General features: G+C 35.9%; 2 protein-coding genes across 2 annotated transcripts in view; one reads left to right on the forward strand and one right to left on the reverse strand.

Moving 5' to 3' along the window:
• aopep (aminopeptidase O (putative)) overlaps window positions 1-10,175 on the forward strand; it is a 158,188-nt gene extending 148,013 nt beyond the window's left edge. Inside the window, exon 17 of the mRNA XM_056463452.1 lies at window positions 9,927-10,175. The gene's annotated coding sequence lies outside the window, so the exon portion shown is untranslated. The remainder of the gene's footprint in view (window positions 1-9,926) is intronic.
• Window positions 10,176-13,323: 3,148 nt separating this feature from the next.
• fancc (FA complementation group C) overlaps window positions 13,324-21,327 on the reverse strand; it is a 34,017-nt gene continuing 26,013 nt past the window's right edge. Inside the window, exons 11-14 of the mRNA XM_056464357.1 lie at window positions 19,308-19,395; window positions 16,803-16,977; window positions 16,491-16,685; window positions 13,324-13,703 (exon numbers count right to left, since the gene is read on the reverse strand). Coding sequence (XP_056320332.1) covers window positions 13,563-13,703; window positions 16,491-16,685; window positions 16,803-16,977; window positions 19,308-19,395 — 599 coding nt within the window. The 3' untranslated portion in view covers window positions 13,324-13,562. The remainder of the gene's footprint in view (window positions 13,704-16,490; window positions 16,686-16,802; window positions 16,978-19,307; window positions 19,396-21,327) is intronic.

Genomic DNA, 21,327 nt, shown 5'->3' on the forward strand with positions numbered 1-21,327 from the left:
ACTTTTTGCTGCTGCTTTCAGTAGCATGACAATAAATGTCATGTAAAATAGCATTCAAACTCACATTATTAGCATTCAACATTGAATAAAGCTCATGAGTTGTACCTGAGGTGATCATTGTCAATTTATCCTGTTGTTCAGCTGCAAGAAATAGAAGCTGTTTCTAATACATAATTTTCAGGTGTTGGTTAGAACAAAAACTCCATTTAACATGTAAAATATTCCTTCTATCGCTTGCCGTTGCTTTTATTTATTACACGACTTTAATCAGCTTTTAGGCTCAACAGTCAGGCATACTCCTGTTGGTGTCCTCAATCTGGCAACCTGTGCTTGCATGTGTTTTGAACCAGGTGTGCAATAGCTACAGTAGTTCAACCACTGGGTGTCAAACTTACAAACAGTACTGCGCCTTTAAGACAAGCAAGTTGTATATGTTAACAGTAAATGCACAGTGAAATAACATAAATATGGAATTTATCATTAACAAAGGTTAATAAATGTTGTAAAAACCCATTACAATACATAAAATGACAAGACCTTATTATGCAGTGTTACCACTGCAAAGAGCACATTGAGTGCATATTTTAAAACTGCATATTTTCCCTGTTTTTATCACACATTCTTACACATCCCTGCCTCTTCTTTCCTTTCTTCAGCTCTATTTGAAAGCTGATACAAAAACACAGACTAAAAAAAAAGTTCTCAGCACACTGTTTTTAAGTTTTCACAACTTTCCTTCATTCCTAGACATAAAAAGCAGCCTGGTTCTTTCGCTTCTCAGAAAAACGCAGTTACAATTGCTGTACTTATACAAAAAAAAAAAAAAAAACTGCAAGTGAACTCCTGAGAAATGTGTCAGGCCTGAAACCTGAGCATCTCCTCATAAGGGAGGGTCTGATGGGGATAATGAGGGACATTTCCGCGGCCCAGTCAAGCGTGCTCCATCACAGGAGACCGAGGGGATCTGCAGGCCTGGCCTTTCATGCTGCTGGCTGTGTGGGTTCCTGGCGTGCTGATTTGTGACTTAAGATAAAAATCACATTGCCAGGGATTACCACACAACCGCCGCCCGGACGGCTGCTATGCCAACCAGAGGCTCCGTCTTAACGCAGCCCCAGAAAATCATGAAGGTAAAAGAAGAGCAGGCTTTTCTCTGCAGGCCGAGAACTCTTTTCTAGCAGGTGCAGAGCTTAGCTGATTGGTGAACAGTGATTGAACTCTTTGTTCACAGTGGCTAAGTTCTGCATCTGAGAAGAGGATGACAGACCGAGGAAGACCCTCGAGGGAATGAGTTTTTTCTGCTCTTCGTTCTTCAAATGGCTACAGATGTGAAGTGCGATGATTAGATGTGCAGATGAGAAAGAAACGAAGGACTGGTGGAAAGAGAGGATGTGGATATACAGTGCTCAAGATAAATGAGTACACCCCGTTTTGAAAATGAATATTTTTATCCATTTCTCAGTGAATATAGGTAATATTTTTTGGTGCATTTTAACAAAACAGATTTATTAAACATATATATTTATTCAAATGATATTCTAGTCACTGAACATCTTTAGACATAGATTATACATTTAATATCATGAGAAATATCAGGGGAATAATTACAAACTACAAAATTTTATATATTTTTTTGTTTTTCTTGAATTTTGTTCATTTTAAAATGTTTCTTTAATATTCTTCTCTAACATATACATTTAGGTATACTAATTTTGGACCGTACACAAATGAATGTCGCAGCACTAAGGACAATTGTCATATAGTCAAATATGCTGATGAAAGTTTTTTTTTATCCTTGTTAAATACAGATTGTAATAACAACAATAAAGTTCTTTAAGTGGCGCAAAGAAGCTGAACTACAACTGAACATCACTAAAACGAAAGAGATGGTAATTGATTTTAGAAAAAAATCCTCAGAGTTGAAACCGGTGTATTTTAATGGAAAACAAGTTGAAAGGATACAGGAATATAAGTATCTGGGCACAATCTTTGATACAACATTAAAGTTCCAGCAGAACTCAGAAGCTGTTGCTAAGAAAGTGCATCAGAGAATGTATGTTCTTAGGAAACTGAACTCTTTCTGTGTGGTAAAAAAATATATACCATCTATATTGAGCGTATATTAAGCTTTTCCTTTTTATGCTGGTTCACTTCACCTTCCATTAGAGACAAAAATAATTTTCAAAGCTTAGTTAAGACTTGCTCCAAGATTATATGTTTGCCTTTGCAGAGTCTAGCAGAGTTACATGAACAGCAAGTGATAAGGATAATTCAAAGTGTGAAAGGAGATGATTCCCATCCTCTGAAACCTTTTTTTGTACTGTTGCCCTCTGGAAGTTGATTTAGAAGCATTAAATGGTCTTCTAATAGATATTCACCTTTGTTCCTGAGGCAATTAACTTGCATTTTAGCAAGTTTTACATTTTTGATGTATGTGTCTTTCCTTATTGCCTGTATTATAAAGCTGGATTGTGTTTTTTAATATTGTTTGTAAGTGATTTGCCTCTGTATGTGTTTGTTGTATCATGATACTACTGCCTCAGTTTAATTGCCCCTGGTGGGATTAATAAAGTTGTGAAACTTAGAACTTGTAATCGTAAGTTATTTTGTTAGATTAGCCCCAGATTTGGCTTCAGATCTGACTAATCTAATGTATATGCACAAATATAATATTGTAAAGCTTCCTATAGGATATATTCATTTAAATGAGAGATTTACTCATATATGTTGAGCACTGTTGGTTGAAAGTGAGTCAGTGAGGTGTGGAATTCTTGGAGAAAGCTTTCTGTTAGAGCTTCTTGGTTGTAAAGTGACGAATAGACCAGGATAATTATGTAGTTATGAGTGGGACGGGCAAATAGTACATACCCCTTTGCAGATCAATTATAAGACCTTAGAACTTAGAAGAAATTAAGGCCGTTTCTCAATATGAATACTTAAGTAATCTTGTGTTCATCAGCTGCCAAATTTAAATTCCAATAAGCAAGAACAAGAACTTAGAACACATGAAAGGACCCTGATGCGCTCTTGAAATTGAGGATGCATTGAATGCAGACTTGAGCGCAGTACTCACTTGAAGTAACAGAAGACATTGCAGCTAAATAGAAGAGGAGGGGAGCGCTGCACTTTTCTATTGACTATTATTTACAGTTCAGAGATATAACTTGTTCACCTAAGGTAATAAACAGTAAGCATATGTAAGGGACAGTGAACATTAACATAAATACTATGTAAACACATGAAAATTAGTTTTATTTGTATTGTGCAAAGTATCTTTGTAAGGCTTGTGCACATATTACACAGATTATTTTATACAGATAAGGACACTTATAAACAAGTCAAGTAATTAGTGTTGTAAGGCTGAATAGGGCTGTGCGATTTGGGGGAAATATCTAATCGGGGGTTTTTTTTGACAGATATTGTGATTTCGATTTGATTTGCGATTTAATTTTGTAGTAAAGTTTCAGCTTAATAATATGTATTGTAGCTTCTCACTGCTAAAATGCGATGAGTGTTAGATAGAAAAAGGAACTGAAAAGATATTAACTTAAACATTTATGCAAATTTGTTTTTAAATATTCAGAAATTAAACACTTGTTTTTCTCTAGAGCAAACAGTACGTACAAATAAAATGACCTTACCCTTCTGTAAAGAAGTTCAACTCAAATTAGGGAGATAGTGTAGCTTATTATACTAACCAAAAATAATAATTATAAAGTTACAGAACACTCAGCAACTTAACATAGCTAATAAGAGCTTTTCTGATGCGACAAAATATCACAACGTTCAATGTACAGCTGTGGTACTGTAAAATGGCAAAAATGTGTGAGACAGAAGTGTATATCTGTTATAAATTGTACGTTGCTACTGCTTGTTACTAGATTAAGTGTCACTGGCAATACTTTTAGTTGACGATTTAGTAAGACACTCCTCTGTAGTGCTTTTTTAGGTGCTGGTTGTCGTATTTCCTCATGCTGTGGCCACAATCCTGTGACAGCTCTTACAAATGACCAGTTTTTGTTGTCTGCGACTGAAACGAAAAAAAAAACGTGCTGTTTTTCTTTGATGTTACTTTGTCTATTAATGCTTTTGAAGCAGCAGACACCATCATCCCACTTGTTCTAGCTTTGCTGTTTGTTTGTTTTATTGTGGGCGTTCAGCATAGTTCGGTTGTGCAATTTTGATTGGGCAGAATGAAAGTGTGCTCACTCAATTGGCTGGTAAGGCTGTCGCACACTGATATGGCAGTCACGCATTTGCTCTGGGTGGGGGAAATTAAATATCATATATTTTATATCGCAGCCTCTTGCGATTAGCTAATGGAAACGTTTCACTTTACGATTCAATTTCAATTAATCGTGCAGCCCAAAGCTAAAATAATTTTCAGTTAAAACGACGGAAGATTGCAGCACCTCATTTGCTAAAATGTTGTAAATTAATTGGTCAGAAAAAATCATCACTAAGTGTCGTTGAACTTGCAATATGTGATAATCAACTAGAAACCTGCTAGATGTAAATAAATAGTCGGCAACAGCCAACACTGGATCATCGTAAAGGACTGTTGTATCATGGTCAATAGACGAAATACTATTGTTAAATGATGATGAATGTTAAATGTTTTTTTAAATGCAGAATAATGCAACATAAAAATTATATTTCACAGGACCAGTTGCAATTAAACGACATTAAACAATTCTGTTTAATAATGAAATGTATGCAGAAAATTACATTATCCATGATGCTCTACAAAATGCTGTGCAGGCATATACAGTACTACTTTGAGTGAGATCAAAGTTTGTAATATTGTGATTCTCCTTATTGCTCGTTAGTTTGATTAAGGGCCTATAATTTAAATTTAATGAGACCAATACTTTGGAAACAAGTACTTCCGGAACAAGAGAGTGCAGGCCACTAATGCAACCTCCAGAGCACATCAATAGCTACTATGAAGAGCACTTTGAAAACAAATTGAAGTGAGCCAGGTTAACTTTGTTTAGATGTTAAAGAACAGAGACGCACTAATGCACTTAATAGATGCTGTAACTTTTTATTTGGGGGGGGGGGGATGGGGGGTCTCAATAAACAGCTCAATAAAGTTAACCTGTATTTATAATCTAATAAAGTGCAGCATTTGGTAAAGATTAATAAGCCTTTAAGAGTTTAAATATGTACTTTGTGTAATCAGATTAGATATGTTAAATGTGTTAGTGAAAGTTCCACCTTGCAAACTTTTAGCAGAGTTTCCAACCTGCAGTTTTGTCGTCGCTGTCATTTAATGTTTTTTTGCCCTAGTTAATGATAGTGGGTTGAGCGACAAGTCGATTAACCTTCATGTTTATCCCTAATGTTGAAAACACTGATGGTACCTCTCCAGTCCATCACTAATCAGATGGTAAACTTTGTATTGTACAAGTAGTAAGATGTGGTTTACAGCTTATCAACACATGCTAACTAGCTAAACCTTGGCCCCTAGTATTCAAACTCTGATTTTCCCATCTCAGATTTTTCAGTAGCTTTTTCATACATCACTGTACAGGCATTCTTTGAGGGTTTGCGGAGTAAAATAAAACTTTATCGTAGTGGTGCAGTATGATGCGGTTGGCTTCGTAACGAGCTGATTGTGAGATCCCTTTCACGATGAGCATAAACTCTTGCAGAGAGTGCTGAGGTTGGCATGACAGATGAAGAGCGAGTCTGAGATGGTGGAGATGTCTGTAATGAGGGCTGAGGAGAAGCAGACTGAGCTAATGGAGCCCACAGTGAGATGAGGAGCTTTTTCACTTTCTTTTCCTTTATGTAGCGTTGCTATGTATGAAAAACAAAACCATTTGACTCCCTCTAAAAACTGCTAGGCCACAAAATCCACATGAATTCTGGGAAACGTGGACAGGAGGGGGAACCGAGCGAGACACGGCCACACAGACCAAAACATCTGCATCTCTGGACTGTAAAAACAGCTCCACTTTTAGCTTTGATGGGTGAAATATGAAAGACAGCGTTCGAGACAGGAAGTTGTGCTTAAAAGGACCTCTGCAGATTGAGTTAGCGGACGGCCAGCACACCGCCTCCTAAGTCATGACAGATGTACACGTTAAATATGAAGCGGGCCATAAATGACTATATTTAGAAGCTGTTTAAAGATGCATTACCATCCGAGGCTAGTAAAAATGGAATTAGTTGCACGGGCCGTATTTAAAATGTCATTAGGAGATATTGTGTGGGAAATGAAGTGCTAAGCACCTTCAGCTGAAGACTGTGTGAGATCCTTCCGTCGAGTGGCTGGAGCTGAACGGGAGTCATATGAGAGATAGATGGAGCTGGCCTCCCGTGCCTACTGAGCTGATTACAGTACTGTGCAAACACTGGCTCAGTTCAGCAGGAACAGGAGTCTGGTCCACAAACTCCACCAAACACTGCTGCTTCAGCCTCATCCACACGCCTGCGTCATCAACTTTCTGTTCAGAGAAAAATGGGTGTTAGATGAAAAACTTAAAGATGTTCTATTGGCAATTTACTGAAGTCTCAGCCTCAGTAGTTGAACATATGACGTCTGAAAGACATGTGTTGTGTTCATTTACAGTTCGATTGGAAAAACAAAGCTGTCATGATGACAAATCCCTTCATGGAGGATGAGTATTAGCGACTCTGTTCAAATAAATTCTGGCCTTTTTTCAAAGTTTAACTCATAGTACTAATAAACTTTTAAGAAGTCTTGTGGAGAGCTGGACATGCTATTCCCTATTTATTTTGAAATAGCATTGTACTAACTATTGTATTATTTTTAGCATGTGCATTTAATTACTTTGACTTAAATTTGACATGATAAATGGGGTATGGGAATTTTCACACTTCAGGGATGAACTACAAAAAGTAAAGTAGGAGGTTTATACATATACACATTTACACTTTTTTTTTTTTGAATGAACATCAGGGTTATTCCACCAAATATTGATTTCCTATCTCGTCTGAAGTTAAAACATTGGTATTGTGCGGTTTAAAGGTTTCATAAATCTGGATATTCCTATACACTGAATAATAAGAGTTCAGTACATGGAAATGATATATTACAAACCTCAAACTACATTTTTTCCCTCATACTCATGTAAATACAGTGAGTGTAAAATCTTAGTAAAAGACAACAATAATTTCCCCCAATTTTTAAGTTCATCTAAGATTGTATTATACTTACAAGATACTGTTTGTGGGACTGTTATTTTGAAAATGTGACAGGCTTTAAGAAGAGTAAAGGTGTGAATCAGGCAACTAATCTGCTCCCAGCGTGTCAGAATGCAAAATGTAGGATATATGGATTACAAATGTATTCAGTGCCACCTTGAAGAGGCATAAGGTCTATTTAAGCACATTTTTTGTTAGTATATTGTGAAATTTGCCACATGTTTGCGATGAGTAGGGCCAGGCAAAATCTCTGGACATTTTTTTCTATTTCTGCAGAGAATGATTTTAGAAGTATCGTAACTAAAAACGTAATATATAAAATAAAAAATAATACATTTAACATTTTTATTTAATGTCTACAATGCAAATCGAATTAGATCCACTTTGCTAAACGTCTCTCGTGTAATATATCTACTAAAAGACAGAAAATATTACTTTACAAACTGTATTGTAAATAAATCATATGAACTTTTTCATATTACTATTTTTATATCATAATAATATTAGTGGAATATAAATAAATAAATATAATAATTGAATAAATATACCTTTACACACGTATACACAAGTAAATAAATAGACTTAATGATGGGCTAAAAATCTGCGGCAATCTGCCAATTTCTGTGCACGCAGATTGCGTGTGAACCTAGTAATGAGGCAACAGACACATGTACACATTCGATATGAGGCAACAAACACAATTTATTAAGCTTAATATGTGTTTAATGCATATATGTGATCCGTGTCATATCAAAAGATGATCATTTCATTTAAGCAATTAGCAGACGCTTTTATCTAAAGTGACTCACACACCATGAACACACACCCGGAGCAGTTGGGGGTTTGGTGCCTTGCTCAAGGGAATCACTGCAGCTGTGGTAGTGAGGGTGGAGGAGAGTGCTGTTTTTTTCACTCCCCCCACCTACAATCCCTGCCGGTACCAGGATGAGAAAAAAAAACTTTAGATAAGTCCAACCATTAGGCAACAGCTGCCCATGGCCTCATTTAACAAAGAATCTACTCAATTTGATCAAATATTTTTGAAGTATGATTATTTTGCACATGTGTATTTCATCACACCGTGTGTGTGCTTATGCTGCTCCAGAGTAGAACTTATTAACATTCATGACCTCTCAAAATATATAATATACTATACATTATTATTCATTCATTCATTCATTTTCTTTTCGGCTTAGTCCCTTTATTAATCTGGGGTCACCACAGCGGAATGAACCGCCAACTTATCCAGCATATGTTTGTAGATGCCAGCTGCAACCCATCACTGGTAAACACCTATACACTTCCATTCACACACATACACTACGGACAATTTAACTTACCCAATTCACCTATAGCGTATGTCTTTGGACTTGTAAGGGAAACCGGAGCACCCAGAGGAAACCCATACGAACACGAGGAGAACATGCAAACTCCACACAGAAATGCCAACTGACCCAGCCGAGGCTCAAACCAGCAAACTTCTTGCTGTGAGGCAAGAGTGCTACCCATTGCGCCACCGTGCTGCCCATACATTATCATATTAGGGCTAACTCCTAGGGTTGTAGAGTAGTTTTCGGACAATTTTTGGACCTACCTAAGCCACATATCTAGATACCACAGAACAATTTAATATATTGTATGGTTCTGTAGGAATGTAAATTATCAAATGCATTTGTTTATATGGCAAAAAAAAGTTTCATACAAATCCCGATACTGATAAGATCAGGGTCTTGTTATTATGTGTGTGGGGTTTTACGATGTGGTCACATGTTGATTGGTCAGTTTGTATGTCTCAGTATTTGGGCTTTGGTCACATAGTCAAGAAAGATACAAAATGGGTGGTAAACTTGCTCTGGTCTCTTTTCCTGCTCTGGAGTCTTCTCAGACTTCTATCAGGCTCTCTTTAGGGCCTACTCTCTGTTGTTTGTCTCTCCCCTTTTTCTCCCAGGTAACTTTATTTTACATTAAAGCTGGGTTCAAGTATTATCATTTTTTTTTAATTATTTCATGTTTTATTTTGTAACTATTCAGTTGTAAGTATAGAGAATTATTGTCATTAAATCATGTTATTTTCATTTTTGATTTAACATCAACTCTTGATCGTTCCATATTGCAATACAATAGTCACATAACACCAACACTCTCTCACATTTTTAGCTATTAATACTGTCTTTATTTGCGTTTTGGTATAAGATTGCAGGAGGTTGGTTTGACTAGAAATGTACAGTTTTTCACCATCATACTGATAACCTTTTAGTCTTTCAGCAGAACTACAGTGAACTGCTGTACATAAAATCCCATTCTTATAGTTCTTTTGAAGGTGAATATAGCATGACTGAAAACTGATTTTTTTTTTTTATTATTGTATGCAATAAAATAAATAAAATAAATACTTTGCAATGCTTCTTTTCTGTTCTAATTATTAAATATATATATATATAAAAAATTAAGTATTTTACAAAACAGACACCAAGACTGCTGCACTGGTCTCTTTGAATAATTAGAGGAAAACCTTATACAAAAAAAAAAAAATACAAAAAAAAAACGATGAAATACTCCAGGGCCACTCATGTAATAAAGATTAAAAAGTCTTTAATTGAACTGGGTTGTCATTAAAAAAAGTCTATTCATTTTGCAACATGAATTAGCATTGTGTTATAAAAATAAACATACCTTGATACATTATTTCTGATGCCATGAGCTCGATTCAGTGTTTCTGTTCTAATAATTCTGGCTCTTCTCTTTTGCAGGTTTCAGATCTGTCTGCTCTCCAGTCACATGTTCAACTGAGGGAAGTCAAGCAGGATCCCGCTGTCATCTGCTCACTGGTGCTTTAAAGAGAACAACCAGAGGAATATGCACACAAACACAGTCCCTGTCATAACTAGGGCTTTGTTTTCCATCACTGCACATTCAAGTTACTGTATAGAACACATGAAATAAAAGCCAAATGTCATACTTTTGTATTGTTGGCAAGAAATAAAAAGATGGTACACAAATATTGGTGTCATTGTAAAGTGTCAGGGAGTGTGACTACCTGAAATTCCATACTGAGGCGCAGCCTGTTTTCATGCACGATGAAGCAAGTCAGCGTTTCTTGAACCCGTTCACCCTATGCCCATCACATCAAGTCCCAATCAGATAGGAAAATGTTTGTGGTAAAAATATGATTATCATGCATGTTTGCACACTAAACAAGTCACCTTATCTTCAATGTTGGCATTTTTACTAAACTGAACACATTCAGGGTCATTTCTGTAGCTGACAGAAAATATTTTACACATTATATTGTGGTTACACATAATAAACATTCATTTGTTTGATTAATTATCAATGCTAAAGGGATAGTTACCCCAAATTAAAATTCTGCCATCACACTCAAACAATACAGTTCACTGCTGGTTTAATTTACTTATTTAAATTAAGTTGAAACAACAAAAATCTCAAGTTTTTTTAATTAATTTTTTTTAAATGCCCTATGGTCAATCCACTTGTAAAAAAAAATTAAGTTAACTTAATCAATTTGTGTTGGAACAACATAAAGGAATTGTGGAACCCTGCATTTTTAGAGAGCATTTACCTTTTCAATAGTTTTTGTTTTGTTCTTTTAAACAAGATATTTTGAGCGTTTGTTTTTCCTACTATGGATGTCAATGGTAACCAACATTCTTCAAAATATCTTCTTTTGTGTTCAACAAAACTCAAACTGATTTGGAACGAGACAGGGGTGAGTAAATGATGGCAGGATGTACATTTTTGGGTGAACTATCATAAGTAATGAGATGCAACTAGGCCTGCAGTTACTCTTGTCTCGAATATGATAACTTGTGTTGTGATTTTGTTTGTTACACAATGCTGATCTTACAATACTGTATGGTCGCAACACTATAACATTAAATGTTTTTAGATGAATATTTCAGAACAATTACGAACATAATATACATATAATTTATAAATCGGCAACGGTGGGACACAGAAATGTTTTATTGACCCACAGTTGAATGTGCTGCATTCTGTGTGTCCTCCATTTAATATCGTACATAAACAGATACTTGACATGCGCAGTAGAAGAATTCACTATAGTCTAGAGTCGGCAGTTTTTTCAGTTATGAGTGATTAAATGTCTGTTTTTGTTTAAAGCAGAGTTGCAGATATATTTTAATCTCCTTACACAAGCACTTATCAAGGTGGGCTTCTACTGTTTTTGCATCTTCAGTAGAATGTTGTTGTTGTTCTTGTTCTGTCTCCTTTATTGATGCACTAATTTAACAACCAAAAAAAAAAAAAAACAAATCTAAAGTTTTGAAATTGGACTCTATACACTCAACTAATGCAGGTTTCATCATGTAATGGAAGGGACTGGGTTTCTGATGATGAATGGATATTTTAAGGTTAAGAAATGTATAATTTTAAGACTTGGTGAATAGAAATCAAGACCTATCATCTTGAAATTGTGTTTATTACAACATATTGTATCATAAGCACCAGCTGTCTCAGGCAATTGATTTAGAGACTGACAAGAAACGGAGATAGAACAATAAACTATTCAAGACAGCAAAAACAACAGACACTCGTCTTGACAAGAGCTTAGAGAGGGAATTAAAAGATTTCTGCCAAAAAGATATTTTTACTGCTAGAAAGAATGAACATTTCTAGTAACTGTCACAGCCTATTAAAGGAATAGTCCACCCAAAAAATGAAAATGTACTCACTATTTACTCACTCTCAAATGGTTCCAAACCTCTATGAATTTCTTCATTCTGTTAAACTGTAAAGAAGATTATTTTGAAGAAAGCTGAATCCTGTAACCATTGACATCCATAGCTTTCTTCAAAACATCTACTTTCTATTCTATTCTTCATCTATTCATCGAAAGTCAAACAGGTTTATTTGGCCAATTTACTTGAATGGCATTCAAACATGAATGAATTGTGTTAGTGTAACGACCAGGTTGATGGATATGTAAAAAACTGAAAATAAAAGTATATATCTAAATAAACAAACAAATAAATGTCTGGTGTTTTATGTTGAGAAAAAGACTTCTCAGGGCAGGGATTACCAAACTCGGCCGTGAAGGGGTGGGGTCCTGCAAAGTTTAGTTCCAACCCCAATCAGACACACCTAGCCTTGCGAATCAAGCTCTTACTAGGCTTTTGAGAAACATCCGTCCAGGTGTGTTGAGGTAAGTTGGAGGTAAAATCTGCAAGACACTGCCCCTCCAGGACCGAGTTTGGGCACCCCTGTCTTAGAGTTTCATCCTCAATAAGTTTAAAGATTTAGAAGAGTTACATGTAAGGTTTTGAGTTTACCAATTTGAAGAGCAGCACTCATTGAGTGTTGGCAGCTTCATTAAGAACTATATTGTTTGTTACTTCACTCAGTAAGCCACAACTGTGCTAATGCCAGTTCTGAGATCAGTCTCAATCAGCTGTATGCATTATTAAAACAGAATATTCTGTTAATTCAATTGAAAATGATTTGACATCATTTGTTCAAAATAAATTTTGCCTGTAGGTTCAATTTATGCAAAAAAGACATTTTTCGCGTGTATTAAATAATGCTGAATCTTTGCATTGTATTGTTGTTAACCGCCCTATTGACACCAGTCACCTTCAAAGAAAAGCATAGTGACAGTGAGGCTGTAAATTCAGTATGACCTAGTTTTGAGTGGTAAACACATGCTTGAGAGACTGAATAGGGAAAATGCCATGAGGAAATGGTCCTACAGGGAGAGCCAGACCCATGGAGAAGCACTAGCACTGATGAAGTCTAGAAAGTACAGTACACTGAGACTCTTCAGGAGGCCCTGCACTGGGACTACCACACACACACACACACACACACACACACACACACACACACACACGCACGCACGCACGCACGCACGCACACACGCACACACACACACACGTAAGCGTTCATGTGGTGAGAAGGACTCCGGCATGCTCTCCTGTCAAAAGAGTGTGTGGGAGGACAGCGAGCGAAGATAAACGGCGTGTTAGCGAGACGGAGTTTCGCAGTCAAACAACAAAGACGCCGATTCCAAACATTCACGAAATACAACCCGCACATCTGACAGCAGTCGCATCCCTGGAAATTTACTTTCTCCCATTCGCGTTTGATGTCATCCAAACACACAGATACAAATACATGTGTTGCTTTTATTTGGCTCAATACATCAAGTGCGGAGAGAGGCCCGTTCTTGGGTTTTAAGGGGAGAACACCCACAGCTTTTCAAGTTAAAAACGGCAGCTGGGCTTCTCTTCTATAAATGCCGTATCGTCCCACCCAATGCTTCGCAGCGTAACCGAGCCACGCCAAGATTCCTTCTCCTAATAAACAGTTTTGTTGGAGCTATGGAAGCTGAGAGTTTTTATGCAAGTCTCTCAGGTTTGGAGGAGGGTGTCCTGAAGTGTCCTCAGCCTTGAATAAACCCTGTCATCCCGTGAGGAAGCGCTGTTTAGTCTGCAGCAAATGGAGGCAAGGATCCACAGTGCCCTGCGCTTCACAGCAGTCTCAGTCAGCACCTGCCAGCATCACAAAACACACACACGGTGAAACGGTCATCATAGAAGTCTAGTAGTCCAGTACAGTTATTTAGATGACCAAGTGAAGTGTGTGATGTATAATATTCTGTCATTATTTACTCCCCTTCTGGTTCAATATTTTGGTTAGTTTTTAATGCTGTTTTATCAACATATCATCATTTCCACATCAGTTTAGCTTAAGTTACGTTTCACAGAGGTCCTTCAAAGCCTGTCACAATAATCAATATATCAACTTCTTGTGCAATACTTGGAGATGACCTTAACAATTTTTGCCATTGCAATATATATTTACAAATTCACAAATAACGTTAAAGCCATTTTACAATGACATTTACATTCGACCTCACCTGTGTCAAAGTTTATAATTGTACATTTACCTAATAGGACATTTAATAGTGTATATGCACTCATGGGCCACTTTATTAGGTACACCTTACTAGTACCAGGTTGGATCCCCTTTTGCCTTCAAAACTGCCTTAATCCTTCGTGGGATAGATTCAACAAGGTACTAGAAATATTCTGGTCCATATTGACATGACAGCATCATACAGTTGCTGCAGATTTGTCGGCTGCACATTTATGACGTGAATCCTTAAGCTGCTCTATTGGACTGAGATATGGTGACTGTGGAGGCCATTTGAGTACTATGAACTCATTGTCATGTTCAAGAAACCAGTCTGAGATGATTTGCAATTTATGACATGGCGCGTTATCCTGCTGGAAGTAGCCATCAGAAGACAGGTGCACTGTGGTCATGGTGGTGATGCCAAATTCTGACCCTACCAACCGAATGTCGCAGCAAAAATCAAGACTCATCAGAACAGGCAATGTTTGTCCAGTCTTCTATGGTCCAATTTTGGTGAGCCTTAGTTTCCTGTTCTTAGCTGGCTGAATTTGCACCCGGGGTGTGGTCTTCTGCTGCTGTAACCCATCTGACTCAAGGTTTGACGTGTTGTGCATTCAGAGATGCTCTTCTGCATGCCTCGGTTGTAACAAGTTATTTTTTTGTATACAAGATATTTTAGTTGCTGTTGCCTTTTTATTAGCTCGAACCAGTCTGGCCATTCTCCTCTGACATCTGGCATCAACAAGGCATTTGCGGTCACAGAACTGCCACACACTGGATATAGTCTCTTTTTCGGACCATTCTCTGTAAACCCTAGAGATGATTGTGCCTGAAAATCCCACTGGATCAGCAGTTTCCGAAATACTCAGACCAGCTCTTCTGGCACCAACAACCATGCCAAGTTCAAAGTCACCTAAATCACTTTTCTTCCCCATTCTGATGCTCAGTTTGAACTTCAGAAGATCATCTTGACCATGTCTACATGCCTAAATGCATTGAGTTGCTGCCATGTGATTGACTGATTAGAAATTTGCGATAACGTGCAGTTGGACAGCTGTACCTAACAAAGTGGCCGGTGAGTGTATAATAGGACATTTATCTTTTGACATCAAATTATAAAATCTAAATAACTTTAAAAATGCTAATTAAAGTGTTTATGGCTATTTGCATTATTATGCTGTTATAAATTCATTATATAATAAGTGGCATAAAATGATCTCAAAATGATAATTATATGACTTAATCGGTGCAATTTCTCTGACAATATAAGACACAACAAAAATTCCTATTATTCCTATTATCGTGGCAGGCCTAGATTCTTCCCTATTATGTCAATAATAACTTATATGGCAGTACAGCAGCTGAACAAACTCATGTTACAAACTTGCACGAGTAAAAAAAAAAAAGACTAAATTATTTAAATTCAGAATTTTTATATCACAATTAAAATGATATTTTATACATCATCATTACTTTTATCTGCAATGATGGTATACCAAAGCATACATTCTTTTATATTAACCAGAAAACTCTAAAAAGGCTGAAAATCTATTTATTTATTTTTGTTATTAAATAGGCAAGGGAATTAATTAATCGTGTAAAACTCTTTACCATCCACACTAGGATGCCCTAGAGGGAGTGTAATACAACCTAAAAACTGCTGAATGCTCCTTTTAAAAAACAAAACAAAAAAGTTTAAAGCAAATAAGTCAATGAAAACCTTCCTCTCCAGTGAGCTGTTAATACAAGAATGACTGCAATCAGACCACTCGCTTGCTAAAGAATTGCATCAGTAAATGAATCATCCTTCTGAACCAGTTCAAACCGCTGACTTGAGTTTCAGCAAAGAAAACTAATCAAAAATGAATAATGATTCAAATTTCAGTCTGTTCCTTATTCAAATCTAGCAGAGGACTTCAGAAATCTTGGATTTTAAAGTGATTCAAAGTGCTTTTATGGTTTCTGTTTTTCAGTTTCAATGTTTAACAGCCTGTGGTCATTATGAATTGTTGTATGTGCATCAATATTATATAAAATACAATTTCTGGATAAATCATTGAGTAACCAAAGCTGAGAGGACTATCAAAACTCTGCTTTCAAGCTTTTATTTGCAGACTTTTATTTACCAGCATGTGTGCGTGTGTGTGTGTGTGTGTGTGTGTGTGCGTGCATGAAGCTGAAACGCTTCTGATTTTTAATGTGTCATAAACAGCCAGTAGCCCGTTTTATTCTGTTGTTCTCTGCATACCACGAGAACTAGCGTAGGGTCAATAAAGGCACTGATGACAACTTAATTGGGCTCAGCGCAGCCCTCGTCTCGTCTTGAATAGGCCACCGGGTTCGCATGAACAAACCCCTGGCATTTGAAGACGTAAATGTAATTTCACAGTGTGCTAAAACCGACTCACTGAAGACCTCACCTTGTCACTAATTTCAGTGATAATGCTAACAGGTCCGTGGGAAAAGACGGCGAAGTTTGAAAACAGATGCAAGACGAGGTTTGCTGAAACGGAGGAGGAGGACAGCAGCTCTTTCACAGCACTGAGGTGTCTGGGAGGAGGAGGATGATTGAGAAACAGCATCCTCAAATGAGTCCAGGCTTCTCTGGCCACTGCCTGAGATTAAGACAAAGAGGAGGAAGCCATCAGTAATTTTCCAGTCTGCTTCACTTTGCTGTTTTTAACTTGTGACGTAGGGTTGACTGGCTGCGCTGCCATAATTAGATCTCTTACGGTTTGCTGGGAGCGCTGGTGCCCTCTGTTGGTGGGGTGGTGGTAGAACGTCAGCAGCCACAGCAGTGCTTCTGCCTTTCCAGGCGCTGCCAGAACAAGCAGCTCGGCGGCTGTGTCCACCCAGTACCCACAACGCACCAGCAGGAACCAAGCCTCAAACATAGGCTGATACGCCCTAAAAAAAAAAAATCACCATCCATCCAAACACATGAAAACAGAACTGTTATTTGCTGTTACATATGTGGAGGCATGAGAAAAGTGAATGAAATTCTGGTTAAGAGAAAGAGAGATTTGCAATCATGACTGCTCAAACCAAAGATGCATGTTCTAGTTTATCATCCTGATGACACCTGCAGTTGACACTTTTGCAATCAATATAAAAAAGCATGCAAAAAGACTGCATGACAACAATGGTTATACCTAGAAAAATCTATAAAATGATGGCTTTCATTGTTTTATTGGCAATTATGGCTGAAAGCCATATTACTTTTGTTTTTATTATTATTATTATTATTATATTTATTCAGCAAGCATGGATTAAATAAATATAATAGATCAAAAGCTACAATAAATATTACTAAATATTTCCATTTCGAATGCTTTTGTTTTAAAAAAATCCTGAAAAAATATCCACATTGATAAAATAATAACTTTCTTGACTGAAAAACTAGAATATATTAATATTGATCAAGTAAAACATAAATCTGGAGCAAAAGTGTTAAAAAAAAACACACAAAAATGTATTGAACATACCAACTACTAAACTATTTCTTAATTTTTAAACTTATTTTTTGCATTTATGTACATATGCAAATACGTAAACAACCATAAAATAAGGCAAAATTAAGCACACACAAAGAAATTCTAGGCAACTCAAATTAAAACCAAACCATGCGATATTTGTTTGTTCTTTAAATTAAATCAGTGTTACTTGATTTTGAAAAAATAATAAAAAATAGTCATACTGTCCTATATACAAAAAGACAGCTTGTTTACATTAGTTAACATGAAAAATATGTTTAAACATTTTTTTATACATTAATCAATCTCAACAAATAAATAAGCCATCTTTTCCATGTACTATGAAGTATATTTCAAAAGAACCAAACTACCATGAACCAACTGTGATTATTAACTTCCATAAACAAAGACTATAAATACAGTAACTAATGTATTAAAAAGTGTTAAATGGCACCTATGATGAAAATCATCTTTTGTAAGCTGTTTGGACAGAACTGTGTGCAGTTATAGTGTGCCCACAGTCACATTGGGGTGATATAAAGACAATAAGTCTCTTTTTTTAAATTTCCTGACTTTAAAAAAGGATCGAAATCCCTCCCATTTTGAGGCCGACTGTGACCCACCGAATTGATTGACAGCTGTGTATTAAAGGGATTAAAAGATCTGTTCAACGCTCTGTGATCATCAATCATCATCAAATGTGATCAAGAATGAGTTTTACAAGTTTAAAATGTTTTTAAAAGGTGTATGCTTGAAATTAATTACAATGATTTTCCGTCTTTATCACCACAGCTGCATGTCAGTACAATTATAATAGTCACTGCTTCAATTCCAGTTTGTGGACGTTAAATCAGGTTTATTTTGTACATTAACATAACGGATATACATACAGCAGTTGATATTACCGTGTATCCTGTCACATTTGCCATGCAGCGGAAAGTTAAAGGCATGCACTGTTTTTGTGCGTGTGTAAACTTTGTAAAGACATTGTGTGTGACTCATCGTTGCAACTCCACAACAATAATAAATAATCTGATGAGTGTTTTGAGCTTAAACTTTACAGACACATTCTGGAGACACAAAAGACTTATCTTAAATCTTGAAAAAGGGGTAAAATACTGTAGGTGCCCTTTAATGTTTGTGAAGGGACTTAACTATTAACTGCTGCAATAAATAAATAAATAAATAAATAAATAAATAAATAAATAAATAAATAAACTACTTTTGTTAAAATGATTAAATGTGTATAAAATGTTTTTTTTTAAATGAGGTTATCTTTCTAAATGTGAACAAAATTACATAAATAGTCTATTCACATCCATCTAGGTCTATCCATCTATCACAGTTAAAATGAATATACCTGATATGTCCGGCTAAATTTATAACATATTTCATCCTTATGTGCATATATTATCCATGCACATCTATTATAATGGGGCTTTGAAGGGAGGATTACATCTACAGTACAAAAGACCTCATGAATTATAATAGATCCATTTTCAAGCTTTTCAGGAGATTCACACAAGATACTGGGTCTCGGTATGGACAGAGCTTTAGGGTACTTTTTCAGGACAAGGAATTGTGAAGAGGAGCTGTGTACTTGAGGTGAAAATCTATCACTGAAAATCTGTTCATCTGTGTCCAAATGCTCTCCTGTGTCAAACCTGAGCTGCCCAGAAACATACAGGATCAAATCTCTCTACTAAGAGCACTGCGGATGATAAGAGAGCGATGAAGTGTAGAGTGTCTTGAAGCTCATCTCACCTGACATCTTCCTCCTCATTCTCCGTCACGCTCTGAAGTAAACTTGTGATCCAGCTCAGATGATCCAGCCAGGCCTCCCTGGGAACCTCTGAAAGACGGTGAAATGAGAAGTGCAGAAATGAGACACTTCTGAAATTGATTTGGAGCTGGATTTCTAACTTACTCACTGATAACAAACCTCCAGTTGAAATGAACGCACCGATCCTTCAGTAAGCCTTAAAATATATCTGGCCAGTGCTGCGTATGGAAATGTTGCTGTCTGCTAAATCGTTATTAAGGATTTTGGTATTTATTCCCCTATAGTGAATGTCTTTGGATTATGGGGGAAACCAGAGCAGCCGGAGGAAACCCACACCAATACGGAGAGAACATGCAAACTCCACATATAAATGCCAACTGAAGTCTCCAGGTCCATGACGCGAATCCGCATCTGCGGTGAAGTCATTTTCAATGCCGAAGCAGATTTGGCGTGCGAATGAAGCAGATTTTGGCGCATGAATGAAGCGAGTAAACAAAAATGCTCATGCGACTATTTACGTGCGAATAGCATGATTTATTTGCACGCTTCGCATCTAGTGTGAACACATCACTATTTGGAATTCCTTTTGAGCCAAATTTGCCTTCAACAACCCAACACAGAACGTTGTGGCTTTTACCACATTATGGGCTAGGAGGCTTATTCTGGAAACAAACATCTCCACCTTCATATAACAGATGGATAAAACTTTTTTTTGTGTGTTTAAAGTTGGATTAAATTTTATAAATTATTAATAAATTATTGAATTATATTGACATCATTGATCTTGAAGAGGAATAAACCTTTATTATTATTATTATTATTTATTTATTTATTTATTTATTACTTTTATTGTTAGTTTTTGTGAGTTACTTATTTATTATTATTATTACATTTACTTTGTTATTTAATAACTACAGTATATTGTTTTTTATGGTCATTGGTTCGTAGTTGTGAAAAAGCAGAACAGTGTATTACTGTTAATAAATATATTTGGCAAAAAAAAGTGATCTTTATTATTAAAATATTTTATGTTCTTTGGATCAAATAAATGTAGAAGAGATTTCTTTAAAAACATTTAAAATACATTTAAAAAATTAACCATGTAGCAGAACTGTAAATACCATTTTAGGCCAGTAGAAAAAAACTTAAATACACTTTTAAGTTTTAATTTTATTGCATCTTAGAATGCTGCTTTATGTAAAAACTTATTTTCAGTAAAATCTTTTCTCTTCATTCTGAAGGCTTTATAGAAAGGTTTGAAAATTAAAATGTTCCTATTTCAGACAGTATAATCACATTTCTGGAGCAATACAGAGACAAATACAACACATTTTACTCTGATGCAAAATGAAGCAAGCAATAGCATTTCTAGAAACGTATGCAAATTAGGGTATAATTAAATACTACATTAACATATTTTAACAGATTAGTATTTTTTAAGATTTGCAATTCTTATTCTAAACAATCAACTGTGAAAAATATGTTTTTAGTGATCAGATTATTTATGTTTATAATACTTAGCTCAGGTGTCTTGATTCAAAACTGAATATTTAGATCACAATCCAGTATATCCAATTCATTAGTTGGCATAAAAAAACAAAACAAAAAAATATTTTTCATGAAAATCTCAAAACATTGAACTAGGCATGGGTCGATAACAGTTTTCAAGGTTTACCCGCGATTTGGAAAGGTCAAGGATTAAAAACTGCCAAAATATTCTGTGATACTGCTCCTAAGGGTTTTTTTTTTTTACAAATGGGTTTATTTTTACAAATATTTTATTTAGTTTTTTAGGGCAACAGTATTTACAGCTGAAAAGGACCCTCCACATCAAAAGCTACTGTTCCAAAATATTTTTAATGTTTCTTAAAATAAAATATATCGTGTTCAATTGGGGAAAAAGTTTTAGTATTTTTACCCAGACATCTAAAAAGAACACATTTTAGAGGAGTAATCACAATACAGTGAAACGGTAATATTTTTATCCAAGGTTATCAAACC

Source organism: Danio aesculapii, chromosome 8, assembly GCF_903798145.1.
Source record: "Danio aesculapii chromosome 8, fDanAes4.1, whole genome shotgun sequence".
Lineage (NCBI taxonomy): Eukaryota > Metazoa > Chordata > Actinopteri > Cypriniformes > Danionidae > Danio > Danio aesculapii.